General features: G+C 49.7%; 3 protein-coding genes across 4 annotated transcripts in view; all 3 read left to right on the forward strand.

The window, feature by feature from the left end:
- The first annotated feature begins 30 nt into the window (after nucleotides 1-30).
- On the forward strand, nucleotides 31-1,352 carry LOC125727576 (germinal-center associated nuclear protein-like). 2 transcript variants are annotated; one of them, XM_049004399.1, is made up of 5 exons: nucleotides 31-246; nucleotides 330-459; nucleotides 648-827; nucleotides 919-1,069; nucleotides 1,164-1,352. In XM_049004399.1, the coding sequence occupies exons 1-5, from the start codon at nucleotides 75-77 to the stop codon at nucleotides 1,248-1,250; spliced, it is 720 nt and encodes a 239-aa protein (XP_048860356.1). In that variant the 5' UTR covers nucleotides 31-74; the 3' UTR covers nucleotides 1,251-1,352. The 2 variants fall into 2 exon arrangements, with proteins under 2 accessions (XP_048860356.1, XP_048860355.1); XM_049004398.1 differs by having other exon boundaries at nucleotides 919-1,261.
- Nucleotides 1,339-2,298, forward strand: LOC125727575 (germinal-center associated nuclear protein-like; the record flags this gene model as incomplete). The annotated part of the gene is made up of 1 exon (XM_049004397.1): nucleotides 1,339-2,298. A coding segment is annotated over exon 1 (960 nt), but the record flags the coding sequence as incomplete, so codon positions are not given.
- A 502-nt stretch (nucleotides 2,299-2,800) lies between these two features.
- Nucleotides 2,801-19,152, forward strand: part of LOC125727578 (germinal-center associated nuclear protein-like) — a gene marked incomplete at its 5' end in the record, with an annotated part of 75,050 nt that continues 58,698 nt past the window's right edge. Inside the window, 26 exons of the mRNA XM_049004402.1 lie at nucleotides 2,801-3,040; nucleotides 3,156-3,237; nucleotides 3,366-3,504; nucleotides 3,885-4,087; nucleotides 4,176-4,315; nucleotides 4,412-4,609; nucleotides 4,689-4,957; nucleotides 5,039-5,201; nucleotides 5,285-5,439; nucleotides 5,559-5,782; nucleotides 5,877-6,073; nucleotides 6,163-6,263; nucleotides 6,356-6,487; nucleotides 6,571-6,684; nucleotides 6,770-6,922; nucleotides 7,005-7,202; nucleotides 8,185-8,247; nucleotides 8,324-8,458; nucleotides 8,561-8,714; nucleotides 8,925-9,189; nucleotides 9,342-9,439; nucleotides 9,514-9,904; nucleotides 10,008-10,259; nucleotides 10,343-10,472; nucleotides 10,661-10,840; nucleotides 10,936-11,086. Coding sequence (XP_048860359.1) covers nucleotides 2,801-3,040; nucleotides 3,156-3,237; nucleotides 3,366-3,504; nucleotides 3,885-4,087; nucleotides 4,176-4,315; nucleotides 4,412-4,609; nucleotides 4,689-4,957; nucleotides 5,039-5,201; nucleotides 5,285-5,439; nucleotides 5,559-5,782; nucleotides 5,877-6,073; nucleotides 6,163-6,263; nucleotides 6,356-6,487; nucleotides 6,571-6,684; nucleotides 6,770-6,922; nucleotides 7,005-7,202; nucleotides 8,185-8,247; nucleotides 8,324-8,458; nucleotides 8,561-8,714; nucleotides 8,925-9,189; nucleotides 9,342-9,439; nucleotides 9,514-9,904; nucleotides 10,008-10,259; nucleotides 10,343-10,472; nucleotides 10,661-10,840; nucleotides 10,936-11,086 — 4,527 coding nt within the window. The remainder of the gene's footprint in view (nucleotides 3,041-3,155; nucleotides 3,238-3,365; nucleotides 3,505-3,884; nucleotides 4,088-4,175; nucleotides 4,316-4,411; nucleotides 4,610-4,688; nucleotides 4,958-5,038; nucleotides 5,202-5,284; nucleotides 5,440-5,558; nucleotides 5,783-5,876; nucleotides 6,074-6,162; nucleotides 6,264-6,355; nucleotides 6,488-6,570; nucleotides 6,685-6,769; nucleotides 6,923-7,004; nucleotides 7,203-8,184; nucleotides 8,248-8,323; nucleotides 8,459-8,560; nucleotides 8,715-8,924; nucleotides 9,190-9,341; nucleotides 9,440-9,513; nucleotides 9,905-10,007; nucleotides 10,260-10,342; nucleotides 10,473-10,660; nucleotides 10,841-10,935; nucleotides 11,087-19,152) is intronic.

The following is a 19,152-nucleotide window of genomic DNA, read 5'->3' on the forward strand; positions in this document are numbered from 1 at the left end:
GGAGCCAGCTGGTTGCCTCCATCTTCCAGTACGTATCTCAAATCCCATGGTCCCGCCACAGCCAGCCACTCCTTATGTCCCAGTTGGAGAACCTTTTGGAGAGGCTGCGTCAGGACTGTGTGGGCCGAGGTGGGGGGCCGGACAAGGAGCCCACTTTCTGGGAGGTGCCCTGGGACGAAATTGTCATGCTCTGTGTAGAGCACCAACTCCGGGACTGGAACCCTCCTGGGTGCCCCGTGAGTGAAGGTGAGGGGGGTGGGGTGGGTCTGACGTTTGGGGGGGCCTACTGGGGATGCCATGCAGGTGTGAACCTATCCCACCATCTTCAGATGTCATCAGTGACGACGGAGAAATCTCGGTGTATTTCCTGAGCGATGGGCTGCAGGGCTTCATACCGCCGTCCTGCTGGGTGGATGCCGTAAAGCAGACGCACAGGGACAAGCAGCAGGGGAAGGCAGGGTAAGAGCCAGCCAGCCATGTAAATCTAACACATTCCAGATAGACTGTTAACAGTGACCTGCAGATTTAATGAATATTATTTACTATTAAATGGAAGAAGAGGGAAAGCCATCAGCTTCCAGTCTTGCTCATATCCCCAAGAGTGGTGTACAATACTGGCTTCTTATCCAAAGTCTCTGCCATTGCAGGTGTCACCAGAGCATGTGGCCTCATCCTCGACTGGCCAGGCCACGTCTTCAACAGAAGCTGTTTCACAGCATGGTTGAGGACCCTGAGTCCGGATCCGGTGTTGCCCCTGTTTTGGATGCTGCCTCCAGCCCCCAGGACCTCCTGGCTCGCATTGAGGAGGAGAAAGAACAGAGCCGCAGGTCTGACAGAGAACAGACATGCTACACACGTGTACTCATGTGAGTTGTGGCATAAACATTGAGCCATTTCCTGTTTGACTTGGATCTGCAGGTTCGAGGACCAGCTGCGTACCTGGCTTGACGTCGAGTCCCTGGGCCCTTCCTCTTCCTCCTCACCACTTTTCTTGCCTTCTTCGTTACTGTCTGTACCGGAGATCGTAGTGCCCTCCCCAAAGATGGCTGCCCCACCTGCACTTGCCCTGGTATTGACCCTGTGCCTACACAGGTGCTCACATTTTAAGACCCCAAGTACCCTGTGCTCATCAGTTGAGACTGTTTCTGTGCCCATTTTTGTAGCAGAAGGAGCGCAGTGTCCGCAGTGACCAGGCCAGGGGAGCTGCCAGTTTGTATATTTCCGCAGATGTGACACAGGCGCGGATATAATCTCCCAGGCCGAAGGACGCCGAAATCTACCGCGCTGTAAGAACTCTGTTTCGACTTTTGAAGGCCGTATTTTTGGGCTTTTTACACAATGAATCCGTCTGGGCTTTTCGGCAGAACACAAGGCGGAGCGTTTCAGTCTCCGCGCGCCCCGACCTCGGGGCTCTTTTCCTTCGGCCAGCAGAACGCCCCTTTCGTGCAGCCGCCTGCCCTCGGCCAGGGCACCGGCCAGACCTCGCTCTTCAGTACATCGTCTGCCTTCGGCCAGACCGGATCCCTTTTCGGGCAGCCTGGCGGGACGGCGTCTGGACAGGCCCCGACCTTCGGCATGCCCGGTTCTGGGAGTCAGACCCCGTCGTTTGTACAGAGCGACACCAGGTTCGGCCCGCCGCCCTCCTTCGGGCAGCCGGCCGGGGTCGGTCAGAGCTCTGTCTTTAACCAGAACTCGGCTTTTCCCCAGACCTCTGCCTTCGGACAGACCGGCGGATTTGCTCAGCACACACCCGGCTTCGGCGGCTCTAACGCTATCTCCGCCTCCTCTGTTCCCCCCTCCTCGGGGTCTAGTCAACCACTGAGATTCGGACAGTTGTCCACAGGGTCTTCTTCGGTATTCTCCCCTGGAAGCGTTCAGGGCCGCGGATTTAGCACCTCAGAGTTCAGCTTCAAGCCGTCAGACGCAGCTGTGTTCAAACCTATTTATAGCGCCAGTCCTGAACCGGCTGTGTCCCAGGCTGTGTCCGAGTCTTTTGGTTCCAGCCCATCCAGCACCACCGCTACCAGTATGGACAGCAGTGGGCCTGCTCCTGCTGCCTCTGAGTTCCTTTCTGGAGCATTAGGTTTTAGCTTCTCACAGCCCATCGCAGTGTCCAGCAGCATCCTCCCCACCAAAGATGCACATCCCAGCACCACCCAGGAGTTCAGCTTCTCGAAACCAGCAGCACCCTCCGTTGGTGCTGGCAGTGGCCTGGGTGGGGGGACCTCCCAGGCCGCCTCTGTCTCCAGGTACTCTGCCTCTAGCCTCCATGAGCCCCGGCCACTGTTTGGTGCTGTCAGCTTTGGTCCGCTAAAACCCAAGACTGACGCTGGGGTTGTGTCTGGTGAGGTCCGTGGGGGGGGGCGGTGAGGGGGAGAATGCAGGGGAGGCAGCGGCTAAGGGTACCAAGCGGAAGGAGGAGATGGTGGAGCATTTATCAGAGGAGCCCCAAGTTGGTGCTGACTCCGCCCCCAGGCACCCTCCCAAGAGGCCCCTGGTCCGGGGCCGGGGGCCTGTCAGCAGCATCTTTCGCAGTGCCTTGACCAGCATCCTGAAGACACCGGCCCTACAGACCCGGCGAGAGCCGAAGAGGAGTGAGGAGCCACAGCCAGACTGGGGGGAGGCGGAGCACCAGGGTTCGATGGCACCGACCACCAGCCACTCACCCTCAACGCCGCCAAGGTCACAGGCCCCAACCCGGGAGGTCCTTGAGAGGGCGGAGGAGTTGGGTGAGTACTCCCAGGAAGAAGCACATTGGGTTCGAAGCCAAGTATAGTCTGAAAAACTGAACTCTGTGACACTTGCCACAGATCCCGAAACTGAGGCAGCATCAACAGTGAGACGTGCCCGCCGCCTGGACAGCACAGACAGCCTGGGGGGGATGTCACCCTCCGAAGCCATGGTGCTCCAATGCAAGAACATTCCAGCCAGTCTTAACAGCAAGGACATCCTGGGGGAACATTTCCGCCAGTTCGGACGTGTGCAGCGGATCTTCTGCAGGCCCCAGAAGAACCTGGCCATAGTGCACTTCCACGACCATGTGAGCAATGGCTTTGCACACCTTTGGGGGGGGGGGCTTGGTCGCTGTACTCATTAGGCTGTGCTCTCGTCCATGATCTCCCGGGCTTTCCTCACTGACTTTTGGTATCTTTCAGGCTTCTGCTGCCAAAGCCAAGAAGAAGGGCAAACTGCTGCGCAGGCATGAGCTCACCATCTTCTGGCAGAGGAAGAAGCAGAGTGAGTGACTATTACGGTGCTCTCTATCTGTGCATCGAGCCAAGGCCAGGGCGGGGTCTTTGTGACTCGTTGCAGCCTTTCATTCCCATGTCAGCTGTTTCGATGAACTGGTTCTGTGTGTCTCTTAGGTCCAGGAGAGAAGGGCCAAAGGCCTCCAGATGACCCTGATCCTCAGAGCCAGGCAGGAGGCTTTGAGTCAGCCCCTGTCTGCAAAGCCCTCTCCAAATCCACCTCCGGCTGGTCCTCCAGCTCATCCCTATCCAGAGGGTAATCTTGTCTTTAAATCATTCTCTTACCGTAAGAGTAAATAACTCAATTTTACAATAAGATGGCCGGGTCTTTATTAAATTAAGTTAGGGAAGAAAATCACCTTTTTGAAACCCAATGCAAGTTCTTTAAAAAAAAATAAATAAATCTGGATCACTCTGGTTTTTTATTATGTATACATTTTGTTAGTTTTTTTTCCAAGCAGCTTGAGTTATGTTAGGTCATCTGGTAATGAAACTCTTTACCTCAGGCTCGGATTCGTGACATTAAAGTCAAACTGAGTTCTTTGGCTGCTATGCCCCCTACTGGCCAGGTGTTCAAAGGAGCCCAGGTTTTGCCAGCTTTTAGAAGCTCTTCAGCCTTTGGTCTGTCCCTCTCAGGTCACCAGCCAAGAAACCCCTGGCGACAAAGGCCCTGCAGTTTGAGAGTGAGCCGCAGATGGAGCCCAGCCCAGACGGCCTCGAATCCGAACATCTAGCCAGCAGCCTCCCCTCTCCCCTCTTCCACCTGATTGGCCAGGTAGCTGAAACCGCAGAGGAGAAGTATCGTCTGCTAGAGCAGCGGGACAAGATCCTGCGACAGGGTAGGTCCCCCTAGGGTCACGTTGCTGAGCCACCCCCCCCTCCCACCCCAAAGTGAATCGCCAGCTGACACGGTCTCCTCTGGCACAGCTCGGCCCAAGAGGACCGACCTGGATCTGTCCAAGGTGTTTGTGGGTACGTGTCCTGACATGTGTCCGGAGAAGGAGCGTTACATGAGGGAGACCCGGAACCAACTGAGCTCTTTTGAGGTCATCCCCAACACGGAGAAGGTATCACCACCCCTGCCCCTCTTTCCTAATGCTTCCCCCTCCCCGCCATGAATTGACAGACCACAGGCTGCAAATCACCCTCTGCACCCCACGCAGGTGGACCACACTGCTGCCATTAAGGAGTACAGCAGGTCCTCTGCTGACCAGGAGGAGCCCCTCCCCCATGAACTGCGGCCCCTTACTGTGCTGAACATGACCATGAACTACCTGGTTACCCAGGTCATGGACCAGGGTGAGGACAACTACCGTGACTGGTATGACTTTGTGTGGAACCGCACACGAGGTATCCGGAAGGTGAGCAACATTAGTCCGTGTCTCATTATTCCTGTGCCCTGCGGGCCTCGCCCTGATCCTTTTTCTGGGCCATCTGCAGGATATCACTCAGCAGCACCTGTGCGACCCGCTTACGGTGTCCCTTATTGAAAAGTGCGCCCGCTTCCACATCCACTGCGCACACCACCTGTGCCAGGAGCCCATGATGTCCTTTGATGCTAAGATCAACAATGAAAACCTGACCAAATGCCTGCAGAGCCTCAAGGAGATGTACCAGGACCTGGCCAGCAAGAACATCTACTGCCCTCATGAGGCAGAGTTTCGGCAGTACAGCGTGCTCCTGAAGCTCAATGATGGAGACATCCTCCGGTGGGTGGCTGGCCGGCAGTCGGTGTCCCGTGTCACCATGGCACCTCTCCAGCTGACATTTCATTCCCTCCCTATCTGCAGGGAGGTGCAGCAATTCCGGGCGGAGCTCCGAAACTCTCTGGAGGTGAAGTTTGCCGTCCAGGCCTTTGCCGCTGTCAACAGCAACAACTTCGTGAGGTTCTTCAAGCTGGTCAAGGTGGCCTCATATCTGGCTGGTTGCATCTTGCACCGCTACTTCGACCAGGTGGGGGAGCCGTTGCTCCGCTCCCTACATCCTCATCAGCCCCAATACCTCACTTACCTGGACCGCTCTGGTGCCCCCTACAGGTGCGCCGTGAGGCTCTGCGGGCCCTGAATGTGGCCTACAGCTCCCGTGGTTCCACCACATTCCCGGTCGAAGACCTGGTCCGGATGCTCATGTTCCAGAATGCCGGCGAGGCTTCGGACCTCGCGCTGCAGTATGGGCTCGCGGTCGATGCAGGGTAAGGCTGGGCTGTGCTTCGTTGTCCCTTTTGTGTTGGGGGCAGGGTGGCTTATCTCTGATGGGGGTGCTAATCTATGATGGGTGGTATATTTTATTGAAGCTCTGCCCTCCCCCTAGCATGGTGGAGCTAAGCCGGACAGCGTACCAGGAGCCTGAGATCCAGCCACGTCCAAAGCGCTCTGTGGCCATCGCAAGGAAGCGGGAGGTGCTGGTGGGCCAAGTGGTCAACGGCGCGCCACTGCCCAACCCACCCCAACACACACCCGTCAACAGCTTTGACAGCCGCAACAAGTACCGTGGGGATGGGCAGCCAGCGGAGGCAGGCAGTGTGCCCAGGGCTGGTGCGTCTGCACTCCACCTTCCGCTAACTGTTACGCTTCGTCCACCTTCTGGCCTCTGATTGTAATTTTGTCATTTTTCCTGCCCACGCTGTAGCAGCCTCCCCTCAGAGGCCCCCCATTGAGCTGGATGCGCGGGCCCTCCAGCACCGATCCAAGATGCCGAGCGACCCAGCGGAGTCAGCTGGCCTCCCTGGTAGAGAGGAGAGTGGAGCACTTGGGGCATCTCCGTCGGAGGCACCACCAGTCGCCCCACCTACGCCTCCCCCACCGGAGCCCGTTTACACAGAGCAGGTGATAGATTGCTCATTGCTGCGTGTCAACCCAGTAGCAGTGTGTTGGTATTGCCATAGTAATGACAAATAACCCCCCCCCCCTTGCAGGACATCGCCACGGAGGTAGAGGCCATGCTGGAGGAGGTAGTGCAGGCCGAGGTGGCTGACGTGGCTGCCACCGAAGCCGAGTACATCTCTGCTGCACTCAGGTAGGAGCGTGAGCCAGATAGGGAGCAGTGGCCTCTAGAGGGTTGTCACACTCAACCAACACCAGTTTGGTGATGTGGATGGGTTGTTGCAGCATGTGCAACGGCCAGGTGGAGGCAGTGCTGAGTGAGGTGGTGGAGCAGATGCTGCGGGAGGTTTCTGCTGCCGAGATCCAGGCAGAGAGGGAGCATATCGCTGAGGAGAAGCGCAGGATGGAGGAAGCCAGGTAGGCCTCACCTGTCTGGGCTGGGGAGGAGGGGTGGGTGCATTTTGAGGGGATGTGCCATCTGATGGGCCTGTCTCTGTCAGGAGAAAGCAGGAACACGAGGAGCTCCTGGCCCGGCTCAGCAAGACACTGTGTGCCGAGATCACACAGGAGGTGCTGCGCGACTGCATCGTGGAGACTGCCTCAACAGAGATCAGGTACTGGTGAGCCAAGGGGGATCAGAGGTCATAGAGAGTGTTCAGATAACTGTATATAGGCTGAACGCATGCCCCTTCGTGCCAGGCGTGCCCAAGAAGAGCAGGCAGAATGTGTGGCTCGCAGCTCACAAGACGTGTGTGAGGTACTGCTGGAGGAGACGCTGTGTGGTGAGCTCACCCTGCTGGCCCAAGACGTCCTGGAAGCAGAGCTTCTGAGTATACGCAGGTTCATCAAAAGGTAAGGGGCAGTGGTAAGGGGACCAGATATTTTGCCCACATGCTCGCCGACAACCGGGCTTCACCCTGTGCATGTGTTGCAGGTGGCGTGATGTGGTGGCCGTGCGCAGGCAGCTGAAGCGACAGATGCGTGATTTTCGGGCTGCCCCTGGCTGTGTGGACCCCCGCTTCAGGCTGCAGGCCTTGGCCCCCAGTGCCCCCCCCTCACCCTGCCTGGACAGGCTGGCCCGGGGCGTGGTCAACCTGGGGCACGCTGGGGACCTCTCTGTTTCCTGCACCAGGTACATCTCTCTCACAGCATAATAATGCTGACATAATATTCATAATAGAGGTGCACCGATCCCACTTTTTCAGTGCCAATATAATCCTGATACCTGAACATAAGGTATTGGCTGATTATGAGTATGATCCAGTACCAAAGCTCTTTTTTTTTTACAATACAAATGGAAAAGAAGTTTTAATTAGCCCACAAGAAACATACATAAGATACTGTTCCACCTCTTTTGTGCATCTTGTATTGAGCATTTTTGAGACATTTTGCAGTTGTTTGAATATCTTCACAAGTACACCTAAGTGGCATGCGTCACTTTTCACTGTGATAGCAGCACCTCGTGTATCAAGCTATAGCGAGTGCGCAAAACAGCCCAAGCTGGCTTCCAAATCCATCGCTTTTTTTCATATTACTTGCATTGCCTTAATTGAGTGCACTATTAGTGGGATTTTCCACTGAATGTTACTTTGTTTTTACAAAGATCGCAAATCGCTGTGCTACTGGTTGTTTCAAGCATAAAATTCTTCCAGGTTTTAGACATGTTAGTTTGCTTCGCAAGCATGCAAGTTGCATTTGCTACCATCACCTGATCCTTCCACTACAAAGGACATGCACATGACGTCATAGCAGGGGAAGTCACTGCACTCACACACACTGAGTGTCAAAAAACCGAGGAAGCGTTAACGTTCAGCTTGAATGCCACAAAAAATAAAAAAGGGGGGAAAGCTGTTGTGCGATTTGATTGTACCACTCAGTATAAGAAGAAATAGACTGGCAATAACTAAATAATTATTGAACATGGATCGGTCACATGTGGCCGATGTCCGATCCGTCTGATTAGGTATCTTGAATATTGGATCGGGGCACCTCTGCTGAATTAGACAGTACTTCCCAAAATGACTTCCGTCCTGTCCGTTTATTTTGCTGGCCATTGATTTGCTGTAGTGTTAAGTGTACCGATGCTGACACTCCGCATCTTCGCCAACCTGCAGAAGGCAGCAAAGGGAAACCGAGCATCAGATGAAGGTCCACTTGTTCTACCAGCAGCTCCTGAGGTATGGTGCTACTGTAGAGTAGCTGTTAGCCATCCATCACTCTCCATGTGCTCATCTACATCTCCATCCACTTCAGCGAATCTGTGTGGGGGCCACTGGACCTGCTCAGTCTGGTGGCAGCAAGCGTCTCGAACCCATCTGACACAATCTTCTGGAAGGCAGCCCTCTTGTTGCCAAGTGATCATGAAAGAGATGCCAGTGTTGCTAACCAGTAAGTGGGGGAACTGGGTGTCGTTCGGGGAGGGATTGGGTGTTAGTTGGGTTTAGAGGTCCTGGAGCTTACATTTGTGCCCCCCTCCCATCTCTGATGCAGGATTTTGACAGAATGGCTGGAGTCCAAATTCGGTAACTCGGAGAAGCAAGAACACAGGGAGATGGTCCCCAACGGACACATGCAAACCTTGAGCATCAGCAGCGGCCTGCGGAGCGTGGGGGAGCGCATGCACACAGTGCACGTGTGTGTGAAGGTGTGGCAGATAGGGGGGAACTTGCCGATGAATATCGACAGGCTTCATGCCCCTGTGTTGCATGTTCTGTCATTAATGTTAGTCTAGCATAGCTTAACATAGCCTAGCATAGTCTGGCACTATGTGATATTAGCAGGTCCTGTGGTAACACAGATGTTTGCGAAGGGTGCAAGTGCAGGAAGTGAGGCCATGTTTCTCACTGTGGGTCAGGTGGCCCGCGGGCCCCTCAGCGAGGAAGGCCAGTTGGCATTGGAGAAGCGGAAGGGGCTGATGGGCATGGGCGCCCTGCTGATGCTGCTGCCCTCGGCAGTCAGTCCCGGGGCTGATGAGGAAGACGGGGACATCTTCCTGTTATCCGCCCTGCTGCAGCTCCGGCAGATCCAGCAGGCTAATGCCTGGCCACAGGCCCTTCCTCTGGTGGTGGTGGTCCCAGGGCAGGCTGGGCACAGGGCCAGCGATGAACGGCTAGAGGAAGGTGTGACACTAACCGTGTCTATGACAACAGGTGTCGCGTGGGATTCGCTTACTTTACTTATAGCATTTCTCTTGAGGCTATGTTTACGTATGCAGAGCTAATACAGTTGGTTTGTTCCTCCTGTCTGACCATCGGTTTCCTTTCCCTGTAAGACCTGATGCTTCAGACACTCATTGAGGAAGGTTTGATTTCAGAGTACATGTTCGTCCATATCCCCGAGACCACGAACGAACCCCAAGGATCCGAGCAGGTGAGTGTGCATGTTGTCGCTGGCCTCGGTAAGATTGAACCATCCCATTGACCATCACCCCCGTCTCCCCGCAGATCCGCCATGCCGTCAGGTGGCTCGCTGCCCGCTCCACGGCACCAGCCCGGCTCGTCTCGCAGACGTTGGTGCAGGTTGTGGAGGCCGGGCTCTGCCGCGAGTTTGCTGGTAGGCTTCACCGTGATCGGAGGGACCGTGACATGGCGGGACTGCCCTCCCAGGGCCCTGCACCCATCATCGGCCTCTACAACACTGTCCTGGCTTTCTTGGCTGGCCTTGTGTCGTCCCCGAGTCTGGCTGGCCTCTCCTGGCCCGTGGCAGAGTTCTCGGTGCCAGGGGGTGGTGACTGCCTACCACATCTGCTCTGGAACTCGGCTGAGCACCTGGAGTGGCTCCAGGGGGCAGTCCTGAGCCTGCGGCTGCCCGACTGGCCGCTGCCAGCCGTGGGGGGTATGTCCATGCCTCAGATTCGGAATTCGGACTTCTTGCTAAGTGGCTGCTTCTTAGTCTGTTTCCTTATATTTCTGCTGCTGCCACCGCTCCCCCCACCCAGCTCCTTGGAGCCAGCTGGTTGCCTCCATCTTCCAGTACGTATCTCAAATCCCATGGTCCCGCCACAGCCAGCCACTCCTTATGTCCCAGTTGGAGAACCTTTTGGAGAGGCTGCGTCAGGACTGTGTGGGCCGAGGTGGGGGGCCGGACAAGGAGCCCACTTTCTGGGAGGTGCCCTGGGACGAAATTGTCATGCTCTGTGTAGAGCACCAACTCCGGGACTGGAACCCTCCTGGGTGCCCCGTGAGTGAAGGTGAGGGGGGTGGGGTGGGTCTGACGTTTGGGGGGGCCTACTGGGGATGCCATGCAGGTGTGAACCTATCCCACCATCTTCAGATGTCATCAGTGACGACGGAGAAATCTCGGTGTATTTCCTGAGCGATGGGCTGCAGGGCTTCATACCGCCGTCCTGCTGGGTGGATGCCGTAAAGCAGACGCACAGGGACAAGCAGCAGGGGAAGGCAGGGTAAGAGCCAGCCAGCCATGTAAATCTAACACATTCCAGATAGACTGTTAACAGTGACCTGCAGATTTAATGAATATTATTTACTATTAAATGGAAGAAGAGGGAAAGCCATCAGCTTCCAGTCTTGCTCATATCCCCAAGAGTGGTGTACAATACTGGCTTCTTATCCAAAGTCTCTGCCATTGCAGGTGTCACCAGAGCATGTGGCCTCATCCTCGACTGGCCAGGCCACGTCTTCAACAGAAGCTGTTTCACAGCATGGTTGAGGACCCTGAGTCCGGATCCGGTGTTGCCCCTGTTTTGGATGCTGCCTCCAGCCCCCAGGACCTCCTGGCTCGCATTGAGGAGGAGAAAGAACAGAGCCGCAGGTCTGACAGAGATCAGACATGCTACACACGTGTACTCTCTCATGTGAGTTGTGGCATAAACATTGAGCCATTTCCTGTTTGACTTGGATCTGCAGGTTCGAGGACCAGCTGCGTACCTGGCTTGACGTCGAGTCCCTGGGCCCTTCCTCTTCCTCCTCACCACTTTTCTTGCCTTCTTTGTTACTGTCTGTACCGGAGATCGTAGTGCCCTCCCCAAAGATGGCTGCCCCACCTGCACTTGCCCTGGTATTGACCCTGTGCTACACAGTTGCTCACATTTTAAGACCCCAAGTACCCTGTGCTCATCAGTTGAGACTGTTTCTGTGCCCATTTTTGTAGCAGAAGGAGCGCAGTGTCCGCAGTGACCAGGCCAGGGGAGCTGCCAGTTCTATGGCGAGGCGTCTACAGGAGCTGGAGCAGCTGATCTCTGCAAGCCGGGAGGAGGAGCTCGCATGTGAGCTGAAGCTAAGCTGCCTTCTGGACATTGTTGATGACTGAGTGTCATGTGACCCACCTGATGTCTGCCGTTGACTGCCACAAGTTGTCTCTCTTATGCCTGATTTCTGCAGTATATTTAGTTGTGTGGTACTTGTGCATATATTGCTTTGAAGAGTATGATGTACAGTAATTTACACAACATTGGGAGTGTTGTAACTGGGGGAAAAACATGTCATAGGAAATGGACAGTTTTTTAGGGTTTTTTTTTTGTGCAAATTTTAAATATTAAAATGTTATTGTATTTAGAAACCCATGGCTATTTCTTTGTTTTTTTTCCATCATGAAACTTTGTTTATTGTACTTTTAAATTGAATCACAATTTGCTGCAGAATCTTTAAAACCTGTGACGTTATTTGCCCATATTAGACACTCATACGTGGGGTTGTTACTGCTGTTTCTTTAACCTTGTGTATTGTTGGTCAAAATTTAACAATTTAGGTAATATCTGCATTGTACACCATTGCAAAAGTATGTCTTTTTTTAGATTCTTAAAGAAATGTCATGCAGCTCAATTATATATTCATGTAATTGAACTGAAGATCACAGCAGTTCACTAAGCAGTCTGCCACTGAGTTCCTTTTATAAACTGGCTGGCTGGTTTTTAAGAAAATATGCCCGTGGATGCCCTACAGGTGGCAGCAGGGAGCCATCTGCATATGTACAGACAGTCTGCTGGTTAAGAATATTCGACTGACTTGATGTAGCTAAGATATTTTGCATTTAAAAGCAGATGGCCATAGATCCTATCATACTAATTTAGTTTAAAACTATTTTTAATATCAAACATATGCATTACTTTATGATGCTCATGAAAACATCACCCTGCTTTATTCTTTCGTGGGCTTGAGGTACAGTACTGTATGCAGTTATTTTTAATATTACTGTACTATAATGTTCTGTAGTATTACTCTTCTCACACCAATAAATTTGACTTGGCCTTTTAAATAAATTTTTGACTTGGGAATTTAAAGACTGACTTAGGATGGATCTTCTATTCTGGGGACTTCCTGTATTCTGTATGATGTTCATTATGAACTGCTTCCTCTGATAGTTTTCTGCTTGTTGAAATAATGTCTACCTGCCCCTGCGCTCACTGTCATGTAATTCTGTTATGCACTTTTAAATGCAGGGAGCAGATAATCCCTCCCCCCCCCCTGCTGACTGTTCCAAATCATGGGTGCATGTTACAAGTGCGGAACATATTTTAACTTAGTACTAACTTAGCATCATATTTGATCTGATTCGACTGAATATTCCAGGTTTCCATCTCTCATGCATCTGGTGTGAGGTGTTTTCAGACTCTCAGGCTGGCGCAAAGAAATCTTACGGCAAGTCTATTTTACACTAGTATAAACGTAAAATCAGCGACACCAAAGGCGTTAGAGTAGTTTGCAAAACCTACAGACTATTTAAAAGGTAACACAACTGTTGCATACGTTTTATATGCGTGTTATCTGGGTGTGCAGACTTGTGGCGAATTGAACGTCTCACTCCGGTCAGCTGAGCAAAGTTGGTAACCTTGGTATTGTGTGTAGGAGATTCGGTATAACTATAATTTCGTTCTCCATTTGCATGCCCGAAGTGTCTTTAAGTGTTATGCAGTTTTGCCTGAAACGCAACAATAAAACAAAGCAATTAAAGCCAATCAGTTGCTCAAATGCTGCTGTGGTGATTGAAGAACTTTTGTCGGAAGTGGGATTCGAACCCACGGCTTACTTCGGAGAACAGAATATCCCTTGCGTCGGAAGGCCAGTTACGTCGTGCGTGGTGTCTGAGACCGCTCGGCCATGCGGCAGTTTCCCGTTAAACCGTAAGGAGTAGGTTAAGTCCAGCCTTGGCCTCCAAGCTGACGTTTTTCTACATATGTGCTTGTGTATCATGGACAGTAAGAGGGGGCAGGCAAGGAGAGAATTTCTCTCTTTGGGGATCAATAGAGTGTTATTATTATAACGTCTAAAAAGTATGATGGTCTGTCGATGAATCAATAAGAAAATAAATGAAGTCGTTTTCGCGAACACGCTGGTAAAGCCAGGGGCCGGACCGACTGTAGGGGGCGTGGCCAGAGACTGCCTGCTGACCATAGCTGTCAAGTCTCCCGTTTTGGCCGGGAAACTACCGTATTTTACTTCTCTTTCCCGCCGTCCTCCCGTATTAGTATTTTCCCGTAAATCTCCCGTATAATAATATATATATATATATTTAAAAATTCTTCTGCCTCTCCAAACTGAACTGTCAGTAGCCTCGCGAGAACTGCCACCTGCATAGCCTGGGTGGCAGTTATCGCGAGATTAGTGCCAACAGCGGGAAGGAGAAAGGAGAGAGATGGATGGATGGATGGATGTGTAGAAGGAGAAGGCGTCCCTGCCAAGAAACAAAGAAGTCATGTAAATACATCGGAAAATGGGACGACGAATTTACTTTCCTAAAGAGGAGCAGGATGGGGCACAGTCACGCGTTCTGTAAGATTTGTAAATGCGATTTTAGTGTCTCCCACGGGGAAGGAACGATGTCAGTCGGCATGAAAAATCCAAGTCATTAGTGAATGACAGAGAGCCGCATGAGTGAACATGAAAAATTAGTAGAAAATGCGCAATGAAAATAAAATGTAAATGACAAATGGTTATTTTATATTTCTTGTACACCTGTCTTAAAATGTAAGGGATACTGGAGCCTGGTTGCGGTGGTGGGATGGCTCTCGGCGGGTGCCGGAAAATTTCCTTTATTTTCAAATCCAAACCTTGACAGGTATGCTGCTGACTGTTCCAAATCATGGGTGCATGTTACAAGTCCGGAACATATTTTAACTTAGTACTAACTTAGCATCATATTTGATCTGATTCGACTGAATATCCCAGGTTTCCATCTCTCATGCATCTGGTGTGACGTGTTTGTCATACTCTCAGGCTGGCGCAAAGAAATCTTACGGGAATTGAACGTCTGACTCCGGTCAGCTGAGCAAAGTTGGTAACCTTGGTATTGTGTGTAGGAGATTCGGTATAACTATAATTTCGTTCTCCATTTACATGCCCGTAGTGTCTTTAAGTGTTATGTAGTTTTGCCTGAAACGCAAAAATAAAACAAAGCAATTAAAGCCGATCAGTGGCTCAAATTCTGCTGTAGCGATTGAAGAACTTTTGTCGGAAGTTGGATTCGAACCCACGCCTTACTTCGGAGAACAGAACACCCCTTACTTTGAAAGGCCATTTTCGCTGCGCAGGAGGCTTTAGACCGCTCGGCCATGGGGCAGTTTCCAGTTGGACTGGAAGGAGTAGGTTAAGTCCAGCCTTGGCTCCCAAGCTGACGTTTTTCTACATATGTGCTTGTGTATCATGGACAGTAAGAGGGGGCAGGCAAGGAGAGAATTTCTCTCTTTGGGGATCAATAGAGTGTTGTTATTATAACGTCTAAAACGTATGATGGTCTGTCGATAAATCAATAACAATATCAATGAAGTCAATGTTTATGTAAAGAAATCAGAATTCAGGAAAAGCCAGGGGCCGGACCGGAGTGTAGGGGGCGTGGCCAGAGACAGCCTGCTGACTGTTCCAAATCATGGGTGCATGTTACAAGTCCGGAACATATTTTAACTTAGTACTAACTTAGCATCATATTTGATCTGATTCGACTGAATATCCCAGGTTTCCATCTCTCATGCATCTGGTGTGACGTGTTTGTCATACTCTCAGGCTGGCGCAAAGAAATCTTACGGGAATTGAACGTCTGACTCCGGTCAGCTGAGCAAAGTTGGTAACCTTGGTATTGTGTGTAGGAGATTCGGTATAACTATAATTTCGTTCTCCATTTACATGCCCGTAGTGTCTTTAAGTGTTATGTAGTTTTGCCTGAAACGCAAAAATAAAACAAAGCAATTAAAGCCGATCAGTGGCTCAAATTCTGCTGTAGCGATTGAAGAACTTTTGTCGGAAGTTGGATTCGAACCCACGCCTTACTTCGGAGAACAGAACACCCCTTACTTTGAAAGGCCATTTTCGCTGCGCAGGAGGCTTTAGACCGCTCGGCCATGGGGCAGTTTCCAGTTGGACTGGAAGGAGTAGGTTAAGTCCAGCCTTGGCTCCCAAGCTGACGTTTTTCTACATATGTGCTTGTGTATCATGGACAGTAAGAGGGGGCAGGCAAGGAGAGAATTTCTCTCTTTGGGGATCAATAGAGTGTTGTTATTATAACGTCTAAAACGTATGATGGTCTGTCGATAAATCAATAACAATATCAATGAAGTCAATGTTTATGTAAAGAAATCAGAATTCAGGAAAAGCCAGGGGCCGGACCGGAGTGTAGGGGGCGTGGCCAGAGACAGCCTGCTGACTGTTCCAAATCATGGGTGCATGTTACAAGTCCGGAACATATTTTAACTTAGTACTAACTTAGCATCATATTTGATCTGCAAAATATTTGATTGATCTGCATATTTGAGCAAAGTTGGTAACCTTGGTATTGTGTGTAGGAGATTCGGTATAACTATAATTTCGTTCTCCATTTACATGCCGGAAGTGTCTTTAAAGGGGTACCACCCATCCAGTATAGTTATCACTGGGCTATCACAATGTCATCACAATACTAAAGACTGAAACAAAGCCGTGAGGTCAGACCCTCTGTATACAGCACACAGTCTCACCCTCACATCCTGTATGACCACATTTCTGCTGTTCACATGGCATTTCTCCAGCTTCCATTGCCCTGCAATGGACTGACCCATGAAGGTCTACCTCACTTTACACTTTGCCCATGTCTTGTGTGTATACCCTGTCCGATCCTAACGTGTATTTAGTGTGTGTAAATCTCTCACTGCATCTGCATTTCGCAGTTCAGCTTCTGACAACATTGTGTTTCCCATCTGTGTATTTGGGTTCGGTGCTTGTTGGGTGCCTGTCGTGGTCCTTCTATTTACAATTGTACGCGGGGCATGCTGGGATATGCGCCCCGCCGGTGTTACACTAGTATAAAAAAAGGAATCTGGTCGAGTTTGTTCATTGACCAAATTTTGTTTTTGTGAACCAAATTGTTTATAGGCCAAAGCATTTGTGAACTGCAAGCACTACTGTACTAATGATAAATTGGTATGAAAAAATGGAGACAATTTCTGAGACACCAGAGCGATCCGTGTACTGTAATATTTATCTCATCAATAACACAGTAAAAATACACATTAGCGCCAATTCATCTTCTTTATTCATCATGAATATTTTAATTCATTAATGCAGGAGTCTGTGATAAATCGCTATCAGCATTTGGTTTATAATGGCCAATTAATGATAACTAAAAAGAAACAGAGAGACTGAAGACAGAACTTTCAACCATGATATGAGTACTGTTGCTGCATAATTTGTCCACCAGGGGTCACAGCGCAACCCCCATCTCGGCAAGATGGATGACTTGAAATACGTTTCTATATCAAGTTGAATTATTTTTATTTCTATAGCACATTTAAAAACAATCTATGTTGTGCCAAAGTGCTGTAGGTCAAAATAATATAAATATATAGTAAAAGTAGAGACATTGGCCAATGTTACACAAAAAATAATCAGAATCAGACTGTGGTTTATTGCCAAGTAGGTTGACCCTACAAGGAATTATTTTTGGTATAATGGTGCTCCATGGAAAAACAAGACTAAGCAACAACCAAGTTCAAAAAACAGTGCAAAAGTTATACAATAATCTAGTAATAAATATAAAATCACTATAAATGTTAAATACATGATGTGCAAAGCAGAATAGTCAGATTAAATAGATAAATAAAATGTGTTCCTGTGTGTGCAGGGTCAGTACAGAGATGCATCTAATAAGAAGCGGTGTAAGGCTGAATTAGCTCCGAGACGGACTGGGGACCTATGCCATGTATCGCCTTAGAAAGAAATAAGAAATCTTTAAACTGTATTCTCAGAAATTCTCAAAACTTAACAGGTAGCCAATGCAATGCAGCCAACACAGGGGAAATTTGGTGTCTATTTTTTGTTGAGAGCCTGGTAGCACCGTTTTGAACAAGGTGTAGTCAGAATAAAGATGCTTCTGGTAAACCTGGGTACAGAGAACGGCAGTAACCCAATCAGGATAAAAGCAGGAGTAACTCTCCAGGTCTTTGGCTGAAAGGTGTGGTTTAAGCCAGGCTATTGAACTCAGCTGACAGAAACACCCCTTCACAACAGCATTTATTTGTTTATCAAACTCAGTGATGAATCAAAGATGACACCAAGATTTTTAGTATGTGACTGGAAGTTTTCTGAATGAGGCCCTAATTGTTCTCTGAGATCATGAACAGTGACCAAAACTCATTACCTCTGTCTTGTTTTCATTAATCTGGACGAAAGTCATTGCTGTCCTGTTCTTAATATCCTCCAGACAGTTAGAAAGGGCCACCAGAGAGCAGCAGTCACCAGGTTTTAATGGCAGATAGAGCTGCGTATCACCAGCATAGCAATGATATTTTACATAATAACGTTCACAAATAGAGCCCAAAGGAAGCATGTATAGAGGGGCCTGTATCACAGGACTGGATATGTTTACAAGTAAGGCCATAGTACTGAAGGGGTGTGGCCATCCCACACAGTGACAAGCCCATTCATTCACCTCATCTAGGCCTTTTACTAGGGATTTAAGGTCCTGATTTTCCTCTCAGACCCTAGAAAACACTGCCAGGCTCAGATTCCCGATCCCACATCCTGCTGAAGCCCTTCCCAAGATCAGACACTAGTTTTGTTTTCCTTGTTCTTATAGTAAAATGATGGTCTTTGACTTTTATACATCATCACTGTTCTGTTAATTACACATGACCTAATCTAAGTATTACACAAACCAAGCATAATTACTTAGAGATGTCATAAGATGGAAAATCCTTATTCAGTTAATTATTTTCCCCACAGGTGCTGACAGTGTGTCTACAGTGAAATGGGCCTGTGTACAGAGAAGATGATCTGTAACAATCCCATGTTCCTATGGTGACAGATATAAAACTCATGTGAAATACTGGTGCAGAGGGTATAATGTGAGGTCATGTACTCCCATAGTACACACTGACTCTCCACAGGAGGGTAAAGTGTGAGTCAGAGATGATCCTGACCAGCGAGTCTTCACTGTGACCATCAACAATCTGACAGCTGAGGACTCCGATCGGTACTGGTGTGGTGTGAAGATCAGTGGAGCCTCTCTGATCAGGTTAATCTGTCAGTCACTGATGGTAAGATGTCTGTACTGCAGACTGTAGCCAATGAGATGCACAGTATGTAACATGTCACTGAGTCAAAAAGGAAGGACCTTAACACAAACACTGATGGAAAAATGTTTTAATATTTTAAAAATCTGCATTTTAATTTAATTCAATATGATAAACGAGACTTGGAAGAAGTAACAGTGTCAGCTAAATCGGGCGACTTCATGAGGTTAAATATGATAAGCAATATGTTAAAAAATGTCAGTTTATTGGCCAAACATTTACATACAGTATGTATGTTGTAATGGGCTGACATTCATAAAACATTTCATTGCTGTGCAAGTCTTTGAGTGTTTTACCTGTGTGTTGAAGTCCTCCAGGGCTGTCAGTGGACAAACAGGAGGTGACGGGTGTGGATGGAGACAGTGTTACTATGGAAACAACAAAAGACAAAGGATGTGGTGTAAGATTGGGGGCTCCTGTGCATCAGAGAGATCAGTGAGTTTGCATGGGAGGCCTGTCCTGATCAGGGATGACACAGAAAATAAAACCTTCATTGTGACAATGAGTGGGCTGGAGAGGAAGGACACTGGCTGGCATTGGTGTGCTGCTGGAAACCTGCAGATTCCAGTTCATATAACTGTCAAACGTA

Source organism: Brienomyrus brachyistius, unplaced genomic scaffold (assembly GCF_023856365.1).
Source record: "Brienomyrus brachyistius isolate T26 unplaced genomic scaffold, BBRACH_0.4 scaffold103, whole genome shotgun sequence".
Classification (NCBI taxonomy): Eukaryota; Metazoa; Chordata; class Actinopteri; order Osteoglossiformes; family Mormyridae; genus Brienomyrus; species Brienomyrus brachyistius.